The sequence below is a fragment of the Sturnira hondurensis genome, unplaced genomic scaffold (assembly GCF_014824575.4).
Source record: "Sturnira hondurensis isolate 20B ecotype Veracruz unplaced genomic scaffold, ASM1482457v3 Scaffold0004711, whole genome shotgun sequence".
Taxonomy (NCBI): Eukaryota; Metazoa; Chordata; class Mammalia; order Chiroptera; family Phyllostomidae; genus Sturnira; species Sturnira hondurensis.
In genome coordinates this window covers 833,861-850,074 of record NW_028077342.1, presented here as the reverse complement: position 1 = coordinate 850,074, position 16,214 = coordinate 833,861, and the positions used below count along the sequence as shown (strand labels likewise).

The following is a 16,214-nucleotide window of genomic DNA, read 5'->3' as shown; positions in this document are numbered from 1 at the left end:
TTCAGTTTGGTTTGATTTGCATTTCTCATGATTACTGATGTTGACCATCTTTTCATTTGTCTGCTGTCTGTCTGTATTCCCTCTGGTGAAATGTGTACTTAGGTTCTCTGTCCATTTTTTAATTGGATTTTTTTAAAGATTTTATTTATTTATCTTTAGAGAGGAAGGGAAGGAGAGAAGGAGAGAAACATCAATGTATGGTTGCCTCTCATGAGTTCCCCGCCGGGAACTGGCCTGCAACCCAGGCATGTGCCCTGACTGGGAATCGAACCGCGATCGTGTGGTTTGCAGGCCCGTGCTCAATCTACTGAGCCACACCAGCCAGGGTGGATGGTTTGTTTTTGGGTGTTGAGTTGTGTGTGTGTGTTGGGGGGGTGCTTCCTTTTTTCTTTTTAAGATTTTATTGTTAGAGGGGAAGGGAAGGAGAGAGGGAGAGAAACATCGATGTACAGTTGCCTCTCATGTGTCCCCTACTGGGGAACTGGCCTGCAACCCAGGTGTGTGCCCTGACTGGGAATCGAACCGTGATCCTTTGGTTCGCAGGCCCACGATCAATCCACTGAGCTACACCAGCCAGGGCTGTATCTGTTTTTTAAATATTTTTCATATTAATGCCTTATCACATGTATCATTGGCAAACATTGCTTCCCATTCAATAGGTTGTTTTTCTTTGCTGTGCATACCCAGGCTGATGCCATATAGAGAGGAGTGCTTGAGCTAGGAAGGATGGCATCTTTGGGCAGTGTGGGAAAGATACTCAGCACAGGGACATTGGTGACTGTCCCTCCAGCCCTATCCCCAAAGCTACACAATCCAGTCTCCCCACTTTGCTCTGAGCCAAGGTCCCCTCCATTGAAATCCCAAGATGAGTGGCTGCAAAAAAGATTCTGTGTGCTGGCCCTTTAAGAGGGTACCTGTGTTTCTTACAGCTTTCTACCTCATCCTGGTGGTCAGAATCTGCTGGTTTTCCCTGCCAGATGCTATGTGGGCTCCTCTTTCCAGGAACCTGGAATGGGGTTGAGAGTCCTCATTCCTTGGCAGGGGGGTTGCAGTTGAGATATCCACCCAGATTCTCAACCACCACAATTGGGTACAATAAGACCATTCCTTTTGGCATCTCTGCCCTTCCTTTCAGTCTCAAGGTAGCTTCTTCTGTATATCTATCCTTAGTTATAAGACTTCTGTTCAGCTAGTCTTTTGTTTATTCACGTTGCTTGTTACATAAACTTTTAAAAGATTTTATTTATTTATCTTTAGAGGGGAAGGGAAGGAGAGAAGTATCAATATATGGTTGCCTCTTGTGAGTCCCCTGCTGGGAACCGGCCTGCAACCCAGGCATGTGCCCTGACTGGGAATCGAACCACGATTGTCTGGTTCAAAGGCTCGCGCTCAATCCACTGATCTACGCCAGCCAGGGCGCTTGTTCCATAATTTAGTTGTTAATTCAGATTTGGTGCTCGGAGAAGGTGAATGTAACTTCCAACTATTCGCTGCCATCTTGGATCCCTTCATTGGTTCTCTTCATAAAGGACTTTCTGCTTCTGCTCACTCCCTTTATCCTTTGTAAGATTGGTTATGTCAGAGGGGAGAGGATGGGGGAAGTTAAGAGGGAAGAAGAAAAATTTCTTTATAAAATATTTTTATAAAAAACACCGAATCCACAAGTCTGTAAGTACAGCCTTATGAATCAACTTCGGTGGCACAAAAGGTGTGGTTCTAAATTGTTAAGCAGGGATTTTGAGGTAAATAGAGAAGTAGAACAAACTTCTCAATTGGCCAGTGAAGGCCAGCATCCCTTCTTATAGCCAGATGTTGGCAGGAAAGGACATCACAAATGCAAATTAGCATATTTGTACCTTGGGAGTGATGGGCATGTCTGTTTTCACATGCAGGATGGCAAAGACTACATACCCCTGAACGGCACTGGCGGAACACCTACATTCATGGCCCTGGATCCTGTAGAGGAGACCATAAGCAATAATATCACCATGGAAGCCAGGTGAGATTCAGTAGCTTCTGCTTCTTTGAGAAAATGGTTTGGAAAACTATTAACAAGGATAGTTGTCTAGAATCAGTCATTTTTTAAAGGGGGATCAATACATTATACCCCCTTTTCCCAGAGTTCTGAGCAAGTTAAAACATAAGCAATAGTGCCAATTTAAGGTCTTTGCTCCAGCTTTCTTGTTGATATAAAGTAGATTAGAGAATTGGCTTACAGTTGCAGCCAGATGGACTTGTTAACATGATCCTGAATTAGATTTACCCTAAAATTTCAGGTTCCCCCTCAGGGAAAAGACAGTCTTTTTGCCGCCAACGAAGTCCTAAAGAGAGAAAGGACTTGGCAAAAGCAGGCAATTACTTCTCACCAATCTGCTAACTAACTTCCCTTCTCACAGTGAGGGGATGATTTAAGAGACTGGGAGGGCAGCGTGTCCTCCACATAGAAATGAGCAGCGATAACAAACAGTGTTCCTGCCAACAGAGGATGTTGAATAGCAAGTGGAGAAGGGCCCAAGGGCAACAGAGGATAAGACGAAGCACAACTGAATTCATTTCAAGTGAACAGTGAACATATTAAATACCTTTGTGTTCAACATTATTAGGCACTGAGATGGTATAAAATAAGACCACTCAAAATAACTAACAATCTAGTAGCAATAGAAGACATGCATGATTATGAACAAGTCTAGGAAGTTTGGTCAAGGGGGCACACCTGAGTGGTGTGGATTAAGAATTATAAGAATTTAGACAATAGAGTAATCAATATAGGGTTAAGACATCGAGGCAGGGTCTACATCTACAGTGGGGTAGTTCGTATATGACACAAGTGCTCAGCTCAGGGAGAAAATGGGGACTGAATCCAGCTTGTGTTCTACTTGACAATCCCTCTGCCCTGAAACAGCTCTGTGTGCCTAGAGGAAGGCACACTTTTCACAGAGTTAGTTTATCATTCATTAGGGTTCAGGAGGAAGATTCTGTCAACAAGGGGTACCTTTCACTAATACACATAAAATATAAGGTTGTCATGGTCTTAGTAGAAGATTCCCAGAGGAGCTGAGGCTTACAGTGAGCCCACCAAGGATGAGCCGCGTTTATGCAGCAGTTCCTGATCCCATCATTTAGTCATTGGATGAAAAATTTGTATGATTCCAGTGATACTATGCTGAACCTAGGTGTACTGCAGCTCCAGTACTTATCGCATAAATGTTTCTTAAAAAGCTTTAGGTCTCAAAGTTTTCCATATTGTACACATCGCCTGGTTCATTCAAGTCTAGCTTATTTTGCACTTCATTGGCATTTTGCTCCTAACACTGTAAACATTTGATGACAGCTGTAAGTCAACAGCATGTTTCAGAAGAAAGACAATCATAGGGTCAGCTCAGGTAGAGTGTCAGGCTCCAGCTATATACCTGTATCCCCTAAGCCTCGCCCTCAACACTGGCCTCCATTGCTGTGTACTTATGATGAGACCCAGTAGCTGTGGCAGAGCATGACAACCATCAGCCATCACAATAGATGATGTTAAACATCTTTTCATATGTCTATGGGGTCATCTGTACATCCTCTTTGGAGAAGTCTCTATTCAGATCCTTTGCCCATTTTTTAATTGGGTTGCTTGTTTTTCTGGTTTTAAGTTGTCTGAGATCTTCATAAAGTTTGGATATTAATTCCTTATCAAATATATCATAGGTAAATCACATCCCATAGGCTGTATTTTTAAAAATATTTCATTTATCTTTAGAGGGGAAGGGAAGGAGGGAGGGAGAGAAATATCAATGTGTGGATGCCTCTCATGAGTCCCCTGCTGGGAACTGGCCTGCAACCCAGGCATGTGCCCTGACTGGGGATCGAACCGTGATCCTTTGGTTCGCAGGCCCGCGCTCAATCCACTGAGCTACACCAGCCAGGGCCCATAGATTGTATTTTTGTTTTGACGATGGTTTCCTTTCTTGTGCAAAAATACAGGGTCCAGCACAAATAATGCCCTTTTTTATTATAAAACCTTTTGTTATGAAATCATAAGTATGTAATTCTGTAACATAACTGTCACACTCAAGCATACCATATGACATTTTAGGTGAAATGTTCAAATTCAAACTATAAATTATTATATATTATTACCCTACTAACCATACTCAAGCAGGTACTACTTCTGCCTGACCCTATGTTTTTTTTTATGTATTCCTATTTTTTAATAGGAATACAATCTATTTTCTTTCCAATCTATTTAATAGGAATACAATCTATTTTCTTTCCACCTCAGCCCCTATAACCACCCCCCACCAGAGAAAGTATTGCTAGGGGAAATATCAGAGACTTTACTGCCTATGTTTTCTTCTAGGAGTTTTATGTTATGGTTTTGAGTCTTACATTTAAGTCTTAAGTTGATGTTGAGTTTATTCTTAAATATGCTGTAAGAAGGTGGTCTAGTTTCATTTTTTGCATGTATCTGTCTAATTTTTCAAACACCATTTATGTAAGAGTCTGTTTTACCCTATTGTATATTTTTGCCTCATTTGTCAAATATTTATGATATAAGTGTGAGTTTCTTGTGGGCTCTCTTTTCTGTTCCATTCATCTATGTGTCTGTTTTTATGCCAGTACCAGGCTGTTTTTATTGCTATGGCCTTGTAGTATACTTTTATGTTATGTAGTGTGATGCATCATATCTTTCTCAAATTTGCTGAAGTTATTCAGCATCTTTAGAAGTTCACCATATATTTCCAAATTATTTATTCTAGTTCTGTGCAATATGCCAAGAGTATTTTGACAGGAATTATGTTGAATCTATAGATTCCTTTAGGTACTATGGACATTTTGATGCTAATTATTATTATCCATGAGCACAGTATATGTTTTTATTTATTTGTATCTTTAATTTCTTCAGGATCTTTTTTTTTTTTAGTTTCCCCATTTGCCTAGCACAGGGTCACCATAATGACTTGTGTAGACCTGCACTGACCTTTGGCTTCCCCATGGGGGAGAATTTGATCTTTCCAAAAGAAGCTTCAGTCTCCCTTACATGTCTGCCAACATCTGCCATCTCTGTGTCTAAAATATGCCCTCCTGTCTTCGAAAAATGATCAGTTCTAGGCTAAGCATGTTTCTTTTTCTCTTTGACCAGCCTGAAGAACAAGGAGTCCTTTCTGAGGGAGGGTGAGATGGAGCTTGTGAAATTTCATTCAACCCTTGGAGTTGAAGAGGAAGACCAGATGAAAGAGACTTCCCTCCTGCCACTGGATTCTACCCTTGAATGCCACAGCCCACCACCCGACTATAACTCTGTGGTCCACTACAGCACTGTACGCATATAACCCAGTACCAGTGCCCTTTGCCACCCCTTTCAAACTACTCCCTTTTTTGCCTCAGAAATCAACCAATTCTGTTCACATTCAGGTCATGGTAGCAGAATTGTGAATTTGGGAATAGAGAATGAAAAAAAGAACACCTTGGCAGAGAATCTCCTTTCCTCACACCCTTTGGGGGCATAGCTGGCTGAAGGCAGGCCCCCGGGCCTGATAGAGACACACCTTGATGTTCAGTCCCATTTCCCTTCCTATTAAACACCAATGACCCTATCTAGATGTGCTCAGACTCACAACTACGTATTCAATGATTCTACACATCTCACCACCAACTTTACCCATTACACTTTCACAAGGGCCATTAGAAGGAACCATCTCTGTTGACCCCTCAAAGACCCACAGAGCTTCTAAGTCAGAAACTGTGACCACATCATGTTCCAATGTTGACAATTGGCAGGGCTTGGTGGGTGTTACCTGGATTTCTTTTCTTAAGAAAATTAAATCAGCCCTGGCTGGTGTGGCTCAGTGGATTGAGCGTGGGCCTGTGAAGCAAAGGGTCACTGGTTCAATTCCCAGTCAGAGCACATGTCTGGGTTGCAGGCCAGGTCCCCAGTAGGAGACACATGAGAGGCAACCACACACTGATGTTTCTCTCCCACTCTTCTCTTCTCCTTTCTCTAAAAATAAATAAATGAAATATTTTTAAAAATCATTCTAATTAGCCCTGGCTGGTGTAGCTCAGTGGATTGAGCACGGGCCTGTGAACCACATGATCATGGTTCAATTCCCAGTCAGGGCACATGCCTGGGTTGCCGGCCAGTTCCCAGCAGGGGCTGCATAAGAGGCAACCCTACATTGACATTTCCCTCTCCCCTTCCCCTCTAAAGATAAATAAAATCTTTTAAAAAAATCATTCTAATTAAAAAAAATTCAATCAGCCATTTTTAAGGCCTGAAATGTACTAGGGTTTGCCAGTGGAGAGGAGTTGGTGGCTATTTGCCTGTAGTGTCTACCCACGAGGCATCTGTAACACTACATAGCCTCCTTTGGTTTTAAGCAATTGCTAGCAGTTTTAATGGGAGTTGGCAATGTCCAGTATATTTAGGATGGTCTCCCAGTGAACTACCAGTCATCACTTTTCTGTTCCTATGGCAGAAAACATTCAATCCAACTCATGTGAATTTCAAGAATAGAATGACTTTGACACATAAGGTCCCAGATCCACATACGTCTATGGATTCAGACAAAAGCAGTGAGGGAAGTGATGTGCTCAGTGCCCATCCAGATTGGCCTGTACTCTGCTTCTAGAGATGTCCTGTCACTACCTCTGCCAAAGGACAAAAATGTAGTTCCCCTGGTGTTGGTCAGGGGTGACTGATAAATACTGGCCCTTTCTGTAATCTCTGAAAAGCAACTAGCCATTTGATTCTGATGAGGCAGGGCCACCCCCCACCTTCATCCTAAACTCATCTCTGGATTGTGTGGTGAGACTATACATTGATTTTACAGATAGTCTCCTCTAAATTCATGCTCATGGCACCAAGGAAAAGGAGTAAGCAACACTTTACAAACATGACCTGAAAGATGCATGGTTCATCCCCACTTCCCATTTTGTAAATGGGAAAACTAAGAACCAGAGAAATGAAGGGGCTTGGATGCATGTCTTCTGACAGCTAGCCTAATGCTGTTTCCACTGTTTGGACCTGGTAGACACATGTGCATGCACACACAAACACCTCCTAATGTAAATAATGCAACTGGAATAGATCTCAAGAGTAGTTCTTTCCTTCCTTATGGAAACAGGCCTGAGCTTCTGCTGCAGCTGCTCCCATTAAACCCAGGACTCTCAAATCCAGTTTTCGTTTGTGACTCGAGCATTAGTGATGTAAAAGGCAAAGCAAGCTACTCCCATTACTTGTTCATTTAAGAAGTTTGTAAAAAGGCCCAAAGACACAGGCCCGAGTCCTAGGGAAAAAAAAACCATGTTTGGGGGTATTCAAAACCAAGAGCTAAATGCAAAGCTTCCTATCACTCCCATACCTTAGCCTGTTGACAATACTACACACATTTGCTGCCTGGCTCAGAAAAAGTAGTGCCGTATATATGACGGCAGAAAGGATAGTGGATAACCACCAGCTTCCAACTATTAACTAGGGGATTTGCCTTCCTCCATATATTCTCCAGGAAGTGCTCCTTTGGCAGCTGTACTCTGAGGAAATTATCTGAATCGGCTTTGTTACTGGCCTAGGAAGATCCTGTGAGTTGAATGGAGGAAGGTTATAGTGAAGGGCTAAACCTGATTCCTCCCTCTTTCCTGTCTGCTGAAAAAGAATGGCTCTAAAGATAGCAATAAATTGATCATTTGTCCACTCACCTGGTATGAAATCCCAGTCTTGATGGTCATCAGTGTTGCCAAAGACCAGCATTACCTAACACAAACTTTATGTAGTTGGATCCCCAAGAACAGAGTTGATGATCTACTACATTGTTTTTTAATTTATCTTTAGAGGGGAAGGGAAGGAGAGAGGGAGAGAAATGTATGGCTGCCTCTTGTGGGTCCCCTGCTGGGACCTGGCCTGCAACCCAGGTATGTGCCCTGACTGGGAATTGAACCCCGATCATCTGGTTCGCAGGCCCACGCTCAATCCACTGAGCTACACCAGCCAGGGCGATCTACTATATTTCTGATTTAACTTAACTGGGGGAAAGAGCCTCTCAACTGTTAAAAAAACTTCAGTAATGCACATGGCTCTGCTACCCACTGTTTTAAAAAAGAGAAGTTCATTCAATTTATCCAGCAAGAGAATTCACCTTTGGCAGGACATGCTTACATGGCATCTGCTTTATAAAAAGCTTTTTCTCAAGGCAGACACTGACCAGAACTTTTAAGAGGACTTCACATAGATACAGAGTCAATATAAACATCTTCAGACAGTTCCAAGGACGCCTCACAACAGGTCTCAGGAACAAAAATTTATAAAGAAATGACCGCATTCCTATCCATACGAATTTGTGATAGGACACTTAGACCAGCAAACAATAGAAACACTTCAAAGTGTTAAACTTAAAAAGTTTGAAGCTCCAGATTTTTAATTGGTATGATTTATAATTTATCTTGTTAGTTGAATTATGTTCTAGAGCAGCTTTCCTTGAATCAAAGGCCATGTCAGACTAGGCTGTTTTGGCCGAATTACTTAAGGCAGTTCCTTCCATTCCTTCACTAGTGCTCTCAGCTACTGAAGAGTTCTTTTGTCTCTGTCCCCTATTCTCTATTGGACCTCGTATTGGGCCATGGGCAGGAAAGATAAGCACTAAGAGGGGGCTCCTCACCTCTGTTTACCTCTTGAAGGGGGAAAACCCTCCATCAAGAATGTCACTTCTCACCTGAAGGGTGCGCAGATATCGCTGCCCTCACCCAACCATGTGAACAGGTGTGGTGAGCCAACCAGCATCCCACATTATCTTATGAAAGGTTCTTGTCCACAGCCCACAGTGGATACATTATCCAAATGTTACTGTTTTGTGTTGATAATTTACCAACCTATTGTTTTAAACTCAACTATTCTTCCTCGTATTGGAGTCTATATTCATGTAGCCATATACACATATATACACAAGCGATGTTTCTAAATTGTTATCCCATACCAAAAGTGGCATGTTAGAATGGCACCCGTTCTTCAGGCGAAACCACACTCTATGAGAGGAACCACCTCTCATACAGAGGGAGCATGGTGTCCAATAATAGTTTCACATGTCAGATACCTCATTCCCCTCTGGGATTTACTAGACCCTTTCTTACATTGAACTCCTCCCAGTGTTCCAGGTTGGGCAAATGTTCCATCAAACTCTGGGTAATGCTTGCTCTGCTGATAGCTAGCTCCCTTTCACCCCGAGGATGAGAAGGGGGAGGGAAGAGAATGGATTGGTATTGACTCAGGGACCCATCCAATTATTTGTGAGGCTGGGAAGTAGAGCTTAAATTGTTAAGGGAGTCCAACTAACCAGGTTTCTCAGGGATTCTTGCATGGTCCCCAGGGATATTTCTAGCTACTTATCTTTGTCTAATTTTGTTGGTAAAGTCTTTAATATCCTGCAGTTAATGAAATAGGCTTTCCTTGTCACATTTGCTAGACTTTTTAACTTATTGTTTCTACACCTTGGGGACAACGAGACCCATAGGCTTAAAGACACTTTTTACTCTCCAGATGAAAATTCTGCAGCCTATAGTATTCTCCTTAGGAGAATAAATACACAGCTTTCATTCTTTTGCATGCCTCTTTGGATTCCTGTGTACCCACGAGTGCTCAGCAGCAGCCTAGAAGCAGATTTGTTAGGGAATCCCGTCCAGGAGTTGCCAAAGGTGATTTTGCATGGCTTGGAAGGCTGTCTTGACTAATGTGCCCCGCTCTGCTTGGCAGTTCTACAACACTCACCCCCTCCAAGAGGCTTTCTGACACTAATATACAGTCATGTAAAAAGTAGCCGATAACAGAGATTGGGCTGGGTTGCATACAGAGTGCTAATACCACCCTGGTATGTTCACCAGCAGCCAGACTGCTTTTTCTGAAGTCTCTTCATTCCCCATAGACAATGAGATTCCCCTTAGGGATCAATTGTTAACTTCAACCTACCTCTCTAATCTTGTCTCTTGGATGCTTGTCTCTATGTGCTTCATAAGGTGAGTGATTCAAAGAAGTCACTAACCCCTCTCCTGGCACCCAGTGACACACTTATTGCCAAGGCAGCAACAGTAGCAGTGACCACAGAAACATTACTGATGGTCCTGCCACCAAGTAGTCTGATGCAAGACTTCGGTCCTTTGAGGCATGGAACTCCTCATCTGTCTCAGATAAGTGTTCATTCTATTATTCTTCCTCTCTGACTATAAGATAAAAAGCCTATCAAATTCTGGGGTCATCCTACCCTGCTGGCATTTCCCCCCTACCAACAGGATGTCATTCTGACATGAGACTGTTCCCGTTAGGTTAAAAAAAATGAAAAAAAAAACATTTGCTCCAGAAACAGGGTCAGAGAAGAAAATTAGAACACTTTTTGGTAGAGGATTGTCATTTAACCTCTATCTTGTAATATCAAATTTTCAGTTTACCCCATAGAGAGAAAAATGAGAAGCTCTGCCCTAGATTTATGATATGGCCATGCTGCTAAGGTGGTGCGAAGGCCCTACCTGAGCAATGGATGAAGGTCAGGATGGTGCGGTCCAGTGCTTAGCAAATGTTCAGCTTTGACAAAAATTTCACTATGTAAGGAGCAGCCTTCTACTACCATTTCCTTTGTACACGTTTTGTACACATTTCCTTTGTTCCCCTTGTTCTTTCCTGACTGCAAATGTGTCAGGAAATTCCCAAACATGAGTAAATCCTTGTAACATAAAGCTTTCCTTAGCTTTTCCCTTAGCCAGATGGAGAATGTATACAAGTGAATAAATCTTCCCCTTCCATAAGTTGTATCTTATTATTATGTAATCAAATAATATTGTATTTTTATTTTAAATACAGAAGTATAGATATCTATACATACATATATGTACAATCCAGAAATATAATCTTCCTGATATTATTTGGCATTTATATATTTCTGAAAGCTTTAACTGCTACTTCTTCCAAGCAGTATCTTTCCCTCCCCTATCATTTCTACTTGAGATGGTTTTGTAAAGGTCAATTTTACCATATGTGGAGTAAACAAACTTCCAGAAGACCACAGGTTTCTATTATTTCACAAGTGTGAAAAAGCAAAGATATCAAGTTAGAAAAAAGGGAGTAGCTTGGCTGGTGTAACTCAGTGGATTGAGCATGGGCCTGTGAACCAAGGAGTCACTGGTTTGGTTCCCAGTTGGGGCACATGCCTGGGTTGCGGGTGGGTCCCCAGTGGAAGGTGCATGAGAAGCAACCACGCATTGATGTTTCTCTCCCTCTCTTTCTCCCTCCCTTCCTCTCTCTCTAAAAAATAAATAAAATCTTTTTAAAAAGGGAATAAAACTGTCACTATTTGCAAGACATGATATCATACATAGAAAAACCTAAAGACTGCACCAAAAGAACAACTTGATCTAAGAAATGAATTTGGCAAAGGAGCAAATCTTATACACCGGTAATGAACTATTTGAAACAGACATTTCAGTACCTAAGAATAAGTTTAATCAAGAAGGTAAAAGATCTGGCCCTGGCTGGTGTAGCTCAGTGGATTGAGCGCGGGCCTGCGAACCAGAGTATCGAGGTTCGATTCCCAGTCGCGGCACATGCCTGGGTTGCAGGCCAGTTCCCGGCAGGGGACACACGAGAGGCAACCATACATTGATATTTCTCTCCCTCTCTCCTTCCCTTCCCCTCTAAAGATAAATAAATAAAATATTTTTTTAAAAAAGAAGGTAAAAGATCTGTACTTGGAATATTGTACAATGTTGAAGAAAGAAATCAGGAAAGACACAAGTAAGTGGAAGCATACACAATGTGCATGCATTTGAAGGATTAGCATCATTAAAATGTCCATACTACCCAAAACAATCTATAGGTTCACTGCAATTTTTATTAAATTGTCAATGGCATATTTCACAGATCTACAAAAATATTCCAAAAATTTATACGGAAACACAAAAGACCCCAAATAGCCTCAGCAATCTTAAAAAGGAAGAACAAAATTTAAGGTGTCACACTACCTGATACTAAACTACGTTAAAAAGCCATTGTAATCAAAACAGTCTGTTACTGGCATAAGAACAGACAAAGATAAGTGGGTTAGTACAAAGCACATAAATAAATCCACACATTATGATCAATTAATATTTGATACAGGAGGAGGCAGCATACAATTTACAACAGACACTCTCTTCAATAAATGGTGTCGGGGAAATTGAACAGGTGCATGCAAAAACAATAAAACTCAACCACCAATTTACATGATGCACAAGAATAAACTCAAAATAAACAAAAGACATAAATGTAACAAAACCATAAAATGTTAGAAGAAAATTTAGATGGTAAAATCTCAAACATCTCTTATAACAATGCTTTTGCTGATATATCTTCTTGGGCAAGGGAAACAAACAAAAAAATTTAAAAGGGGACTTAATCAAACTCAAAAGCTTTTGTACAACAAAGGAAAGCATCAACAAGATGAGAAGAGATCCCACTGTATGGGAGAATATATTTGCCTATGATACATCTGATAAGGGGTTAATTTCCAAAATATGTGAAGAACTTATACAACTCAACACCAGGAAGACAAATAACACAATTAAAAAATGGGCAAAGGACCTCAATTGTCACTTCTTCATACAGGACATATAGATGGCCAATAGACATATAAAAAAATTCTCAATGTCACTAATTATCAGAGAGATGCAAATCAAAACCACATTGAGAGCACTTTACACTTGCCAGGATGGTTACCATCAATAAATCAACAAACAACAACTTCTAGCTAGAATGTGGAGAAAAGCGAACTCTAGTGCACTGTGGGTGGGAATGCAGGCTGGTGCAGCCACTGTAGAAAACAGTATGGAATTTCCTCAAAAAATTAAAAATGGAACTGCCTTTGACCCAGCTATTCCACTGCTGGGAATATGTCCTCAGAATCTTGAAACACCAGTTTGAAACAATATATGCAGTCCTGTGTTCATAGCAGCACAATTTACAATAGCCAAAATATAGAAGCAGCCCAAATGCCCATCAGTAGATGAGTGGATAAGAAAGTGGTGGTACATTTACACAATGGAATACTACTCAGCCATAAAAAGAAGGAAATCTTACCTTTTGCTACAGCATGGATGGACCTAGAGGGTATTGTGCTGAGATAAGCCAGTCAGAGAAAGACAAACCATATGATCTCATTTGTATGTGGAATCTAATAAACAAAATAAACTGATGAGCCAAGTAGAAACAGAGGCATGGATACATGGAACAGCTTGACAGCTGACAGAAGGGAGGAGGTAGGGAAGACTGAAAGAAAGAAGGTGAAGGGATCAGCCAGAGAACCTACATGCGTGATCCGTGGACACAGACAACAGTGTGGTAATCGTCAGAAGGAAGGATGGTGTAAGAGATGGGTAGAGGCAGACCAAGCAGGAAAAAGGTCAGAAGGAAGGATGGTGTAAGAGATGGGTAGAGGCAGACCAAGCAGGAAAAAGTGAGGGCATTTGTAATAGTGTCAACAATTTTTTAAAAAGTACTTTTCAATTTCTTGCATTTGTGATGTCTGTCCTCATTGCTAGACCATGAGCAGCCACAAAGCTAGAAGTCTTTGTCTTACTGTTTTATCTTTTGCATTGTGCCCTTTCCCCAATCTTCTCCATTCTTCTCTGTGTATATTGGGAGATGTATCTGTATCTATATATTCATATGTTTTGAACCCAGGAAGAGAAAAAGAGACACCTGCTAAAAAGGGATCCTGATGGCTAACTGGGCTCGAATTTTAAAAACAGAGCCTAGCATCTATTTCTGCACAGAGGCCTCTCAGATAAATTCCTCTAAATTGCACTTCACAGAGAAGCCTTTGTGCCAAACTGTCTGCTTCCACACTAACCTACCTGCCTCTGTGTTGAACTGCCTGCCTGCCCTGTTTATACCAACTGAACCAGCCCTTATAATGGTTTCCAGGAATCCTATTGCAACAAATAATATTGAAACTTTCCCCATCCAATTGGAGCTGCACAGCTCTGAACAATCAGAATGACTGTATTCTGACCAATCAAGTCAATGGCTTTCCACAAATCAAACTGAGGATTTGGAGCCCTCATCTGCATGAAGAAGGGCCAATCAGGGACCAGGGGCCGGACTTCTGTCCTCATAAGTCAGCTGCCCTGTGGTTGGGAGATCACTCTTTCCTTTGGCTGAGCTGAACTTGAAAGGTGTTGTGCTAGAGCAGGGTAGAGCTGAGTGGAGCAGACTGGTGCACAGCAGAGCTGTGTCGAGCTAGAGAGGGGCCTGGCCTGAGGGCTGTTCTAAAGCCTTGTTGTTTTCACAGTCGTGCTGTATTAAAACTAATCTGTTCCACTGCAGCACTGTTTTCTCAGCCACAGCCCAAATTGGGGATTCCTGTGGACATTTGAATTGGTGCCAACAACTATAGGTTGACAAGGCATATATCTATATATCAAATATATATCTTGAGCTCTTGAGTTTTGAGCCTCTTACTTATGTCAAAGATCTGTATTTCCAAGTGCTTGCAGAGCACCTCTCTGGGCTGCTGACCTTAATTTGAAATAGTTGGAAGCAAACGTTATCTTAACCCCCAAACTTGTTTTTCTTCCTCTAAATTCTGCTTAGTGAATTGTTTTGGCAACCAACTAGTCATCCAATCCAGAAAATTTTGCAGTTATTTTTAATCCTTCTATTCTTTCAATTTTCACGTTTAATGAATACGCAGATCCTTCTATTTCTATTTCAAAACTGTCTCTTCGATCAGTTCCTTGTTTTCCATCTCCAGCACCACTGCTAGAATGTAAGCTCTATAAGAGTAAGAATCTTGGTTTGATTACTGATTTACCTAGTTTCTAGATATATCTAACTTCTTTTAAAAATATTTTTTATTTATTTTTAGAGAGAGGGGAAGGGAAGGAGAAAGAGTGGGAGAGAAACATCAATGCATGGTTGCCTCTCATGTGTCCCCCACTGGGGACCTGGCCGGCAACCCAGGCATGTGCCCTGACTGGGAATCGAACCAGCGACCCCTTGCTTCACAGGCCCATGCTCAATCCACTGAGCCACACCAGCCAGGGCAATACATCTAACTTCTAAAATAGAGTCTGACATATAATAGGCCCTTAATAAGGGTTTGTTAAATGAATGAATGAAGGTTTTACTTTAGGCTTTTCTCATGTGTGGGATAGTGGTAGAAAACTTGAGGGAAATCTTAAGAATATCTTATTGCTTATTCCCCTAATCACCAGACAGATCAAAAGAAAGCACAGCCCTGAACATATCATGCAAATGCTCAAAACTTTGATAATGTATTGTTTTATTAATAAAATGTAAGTTCAATAATGTAAAATTCAAAGAATAGGACCTGGTTTAGGATTTTTTTTAGCCACAATGTCTCAATGCCTGTCTGCCAGCCATACCCTCTCATGCATTTAACCACTTTGAATACCAGGCGATCACTTTGACAGAAAGAGGCATACACCCATTTGTAAGGCTGAGGTTCACAGAGCCAGCATCCTTTGTGTTTCACTAAATGTACTTCAGTTCAGAACAAAATCAATAACCACAAAGAATATAAATAAATATATACATGTATTATAAAAGAGAATTTTAAAAAGAATAGGTCAATGGAAATAGTTGACAAATGATAATAAATATATTCTATTTTAATGATACTCAGAGCAAAAAAAATATCACACTTGCATTTCCATTTTCAGTTTTGATTTTTCATGTATTTTCATTTTTATACATTTATCATAGTCTGGAGGAAGGGACTCTTTAAGTTGAAATCAGATTTCCTCAAAAATCTAAAAGTAGAGCTCCCTTTTGCTCCTGCAATTCCACTGCTGGAATTATACCCCAAGAATCCTGAAACACCAATTCAAAAGAAGCTATGCATCCCAGTGGTCATAGCAGCACAATTTATAATAGCCAAGTGCTGGAAGCAACCTAAGTGCCATTCAGTAAATGAATGGATCAAAAACTGTGGTACATTTACACAATAGAATTCTATGCAGCAGAAAGAAAGAATGAGCTCCAACCCTTTGTAGCAGCATGAATAAAACTGGAGAGCATTATACTAAGTGAAATAAGCCAGGTGGTGAAAGACAAATACCATATGATCTCACCTGTACGTGGAACATAATCAACAAAACAACTAGTAAGCAAAATATAACCAGAGACATTGAAATAAAGAATAAACTGACAGTGACTAGAGAGGAGGAGGGAGGAAAGTAACAGCGGAAAGCAGTTA

General features: G+C 41.1%; 1 protein-coding gene across 1 annotated transcript in view; it reads left to right on the top strand.

Moving 5' to 3' along the window:
- LOC118986919 (vascular endothelial growth factor receptor kdr-like) overlaps nucleotides 1-5,443 on the top strand; it is a 163,915-nt gene extending 158,472 nt beyond the window's left edge. The window contains exons 27-28 of the mRNA XM_037045971.1: nucleotides 1,893-1,999; nucleotides 5,126-5,443. Coding sequence (XP_036901866.1) covers nucleotides 1,893-1,999; nucleotides 5,126-5,315 — 297 coding nt within the window. The 3' untranslated portion in view covers nucleotides 5,316-5,443. The remainder of the gene's footprint in view (nucleotides 1-1,892; nucleotides 2,000-5,125) is intronic.
- The last annotated feature ends 10,771 nt before the right edge of the window (nucleotides 5,444-16,214 follow it).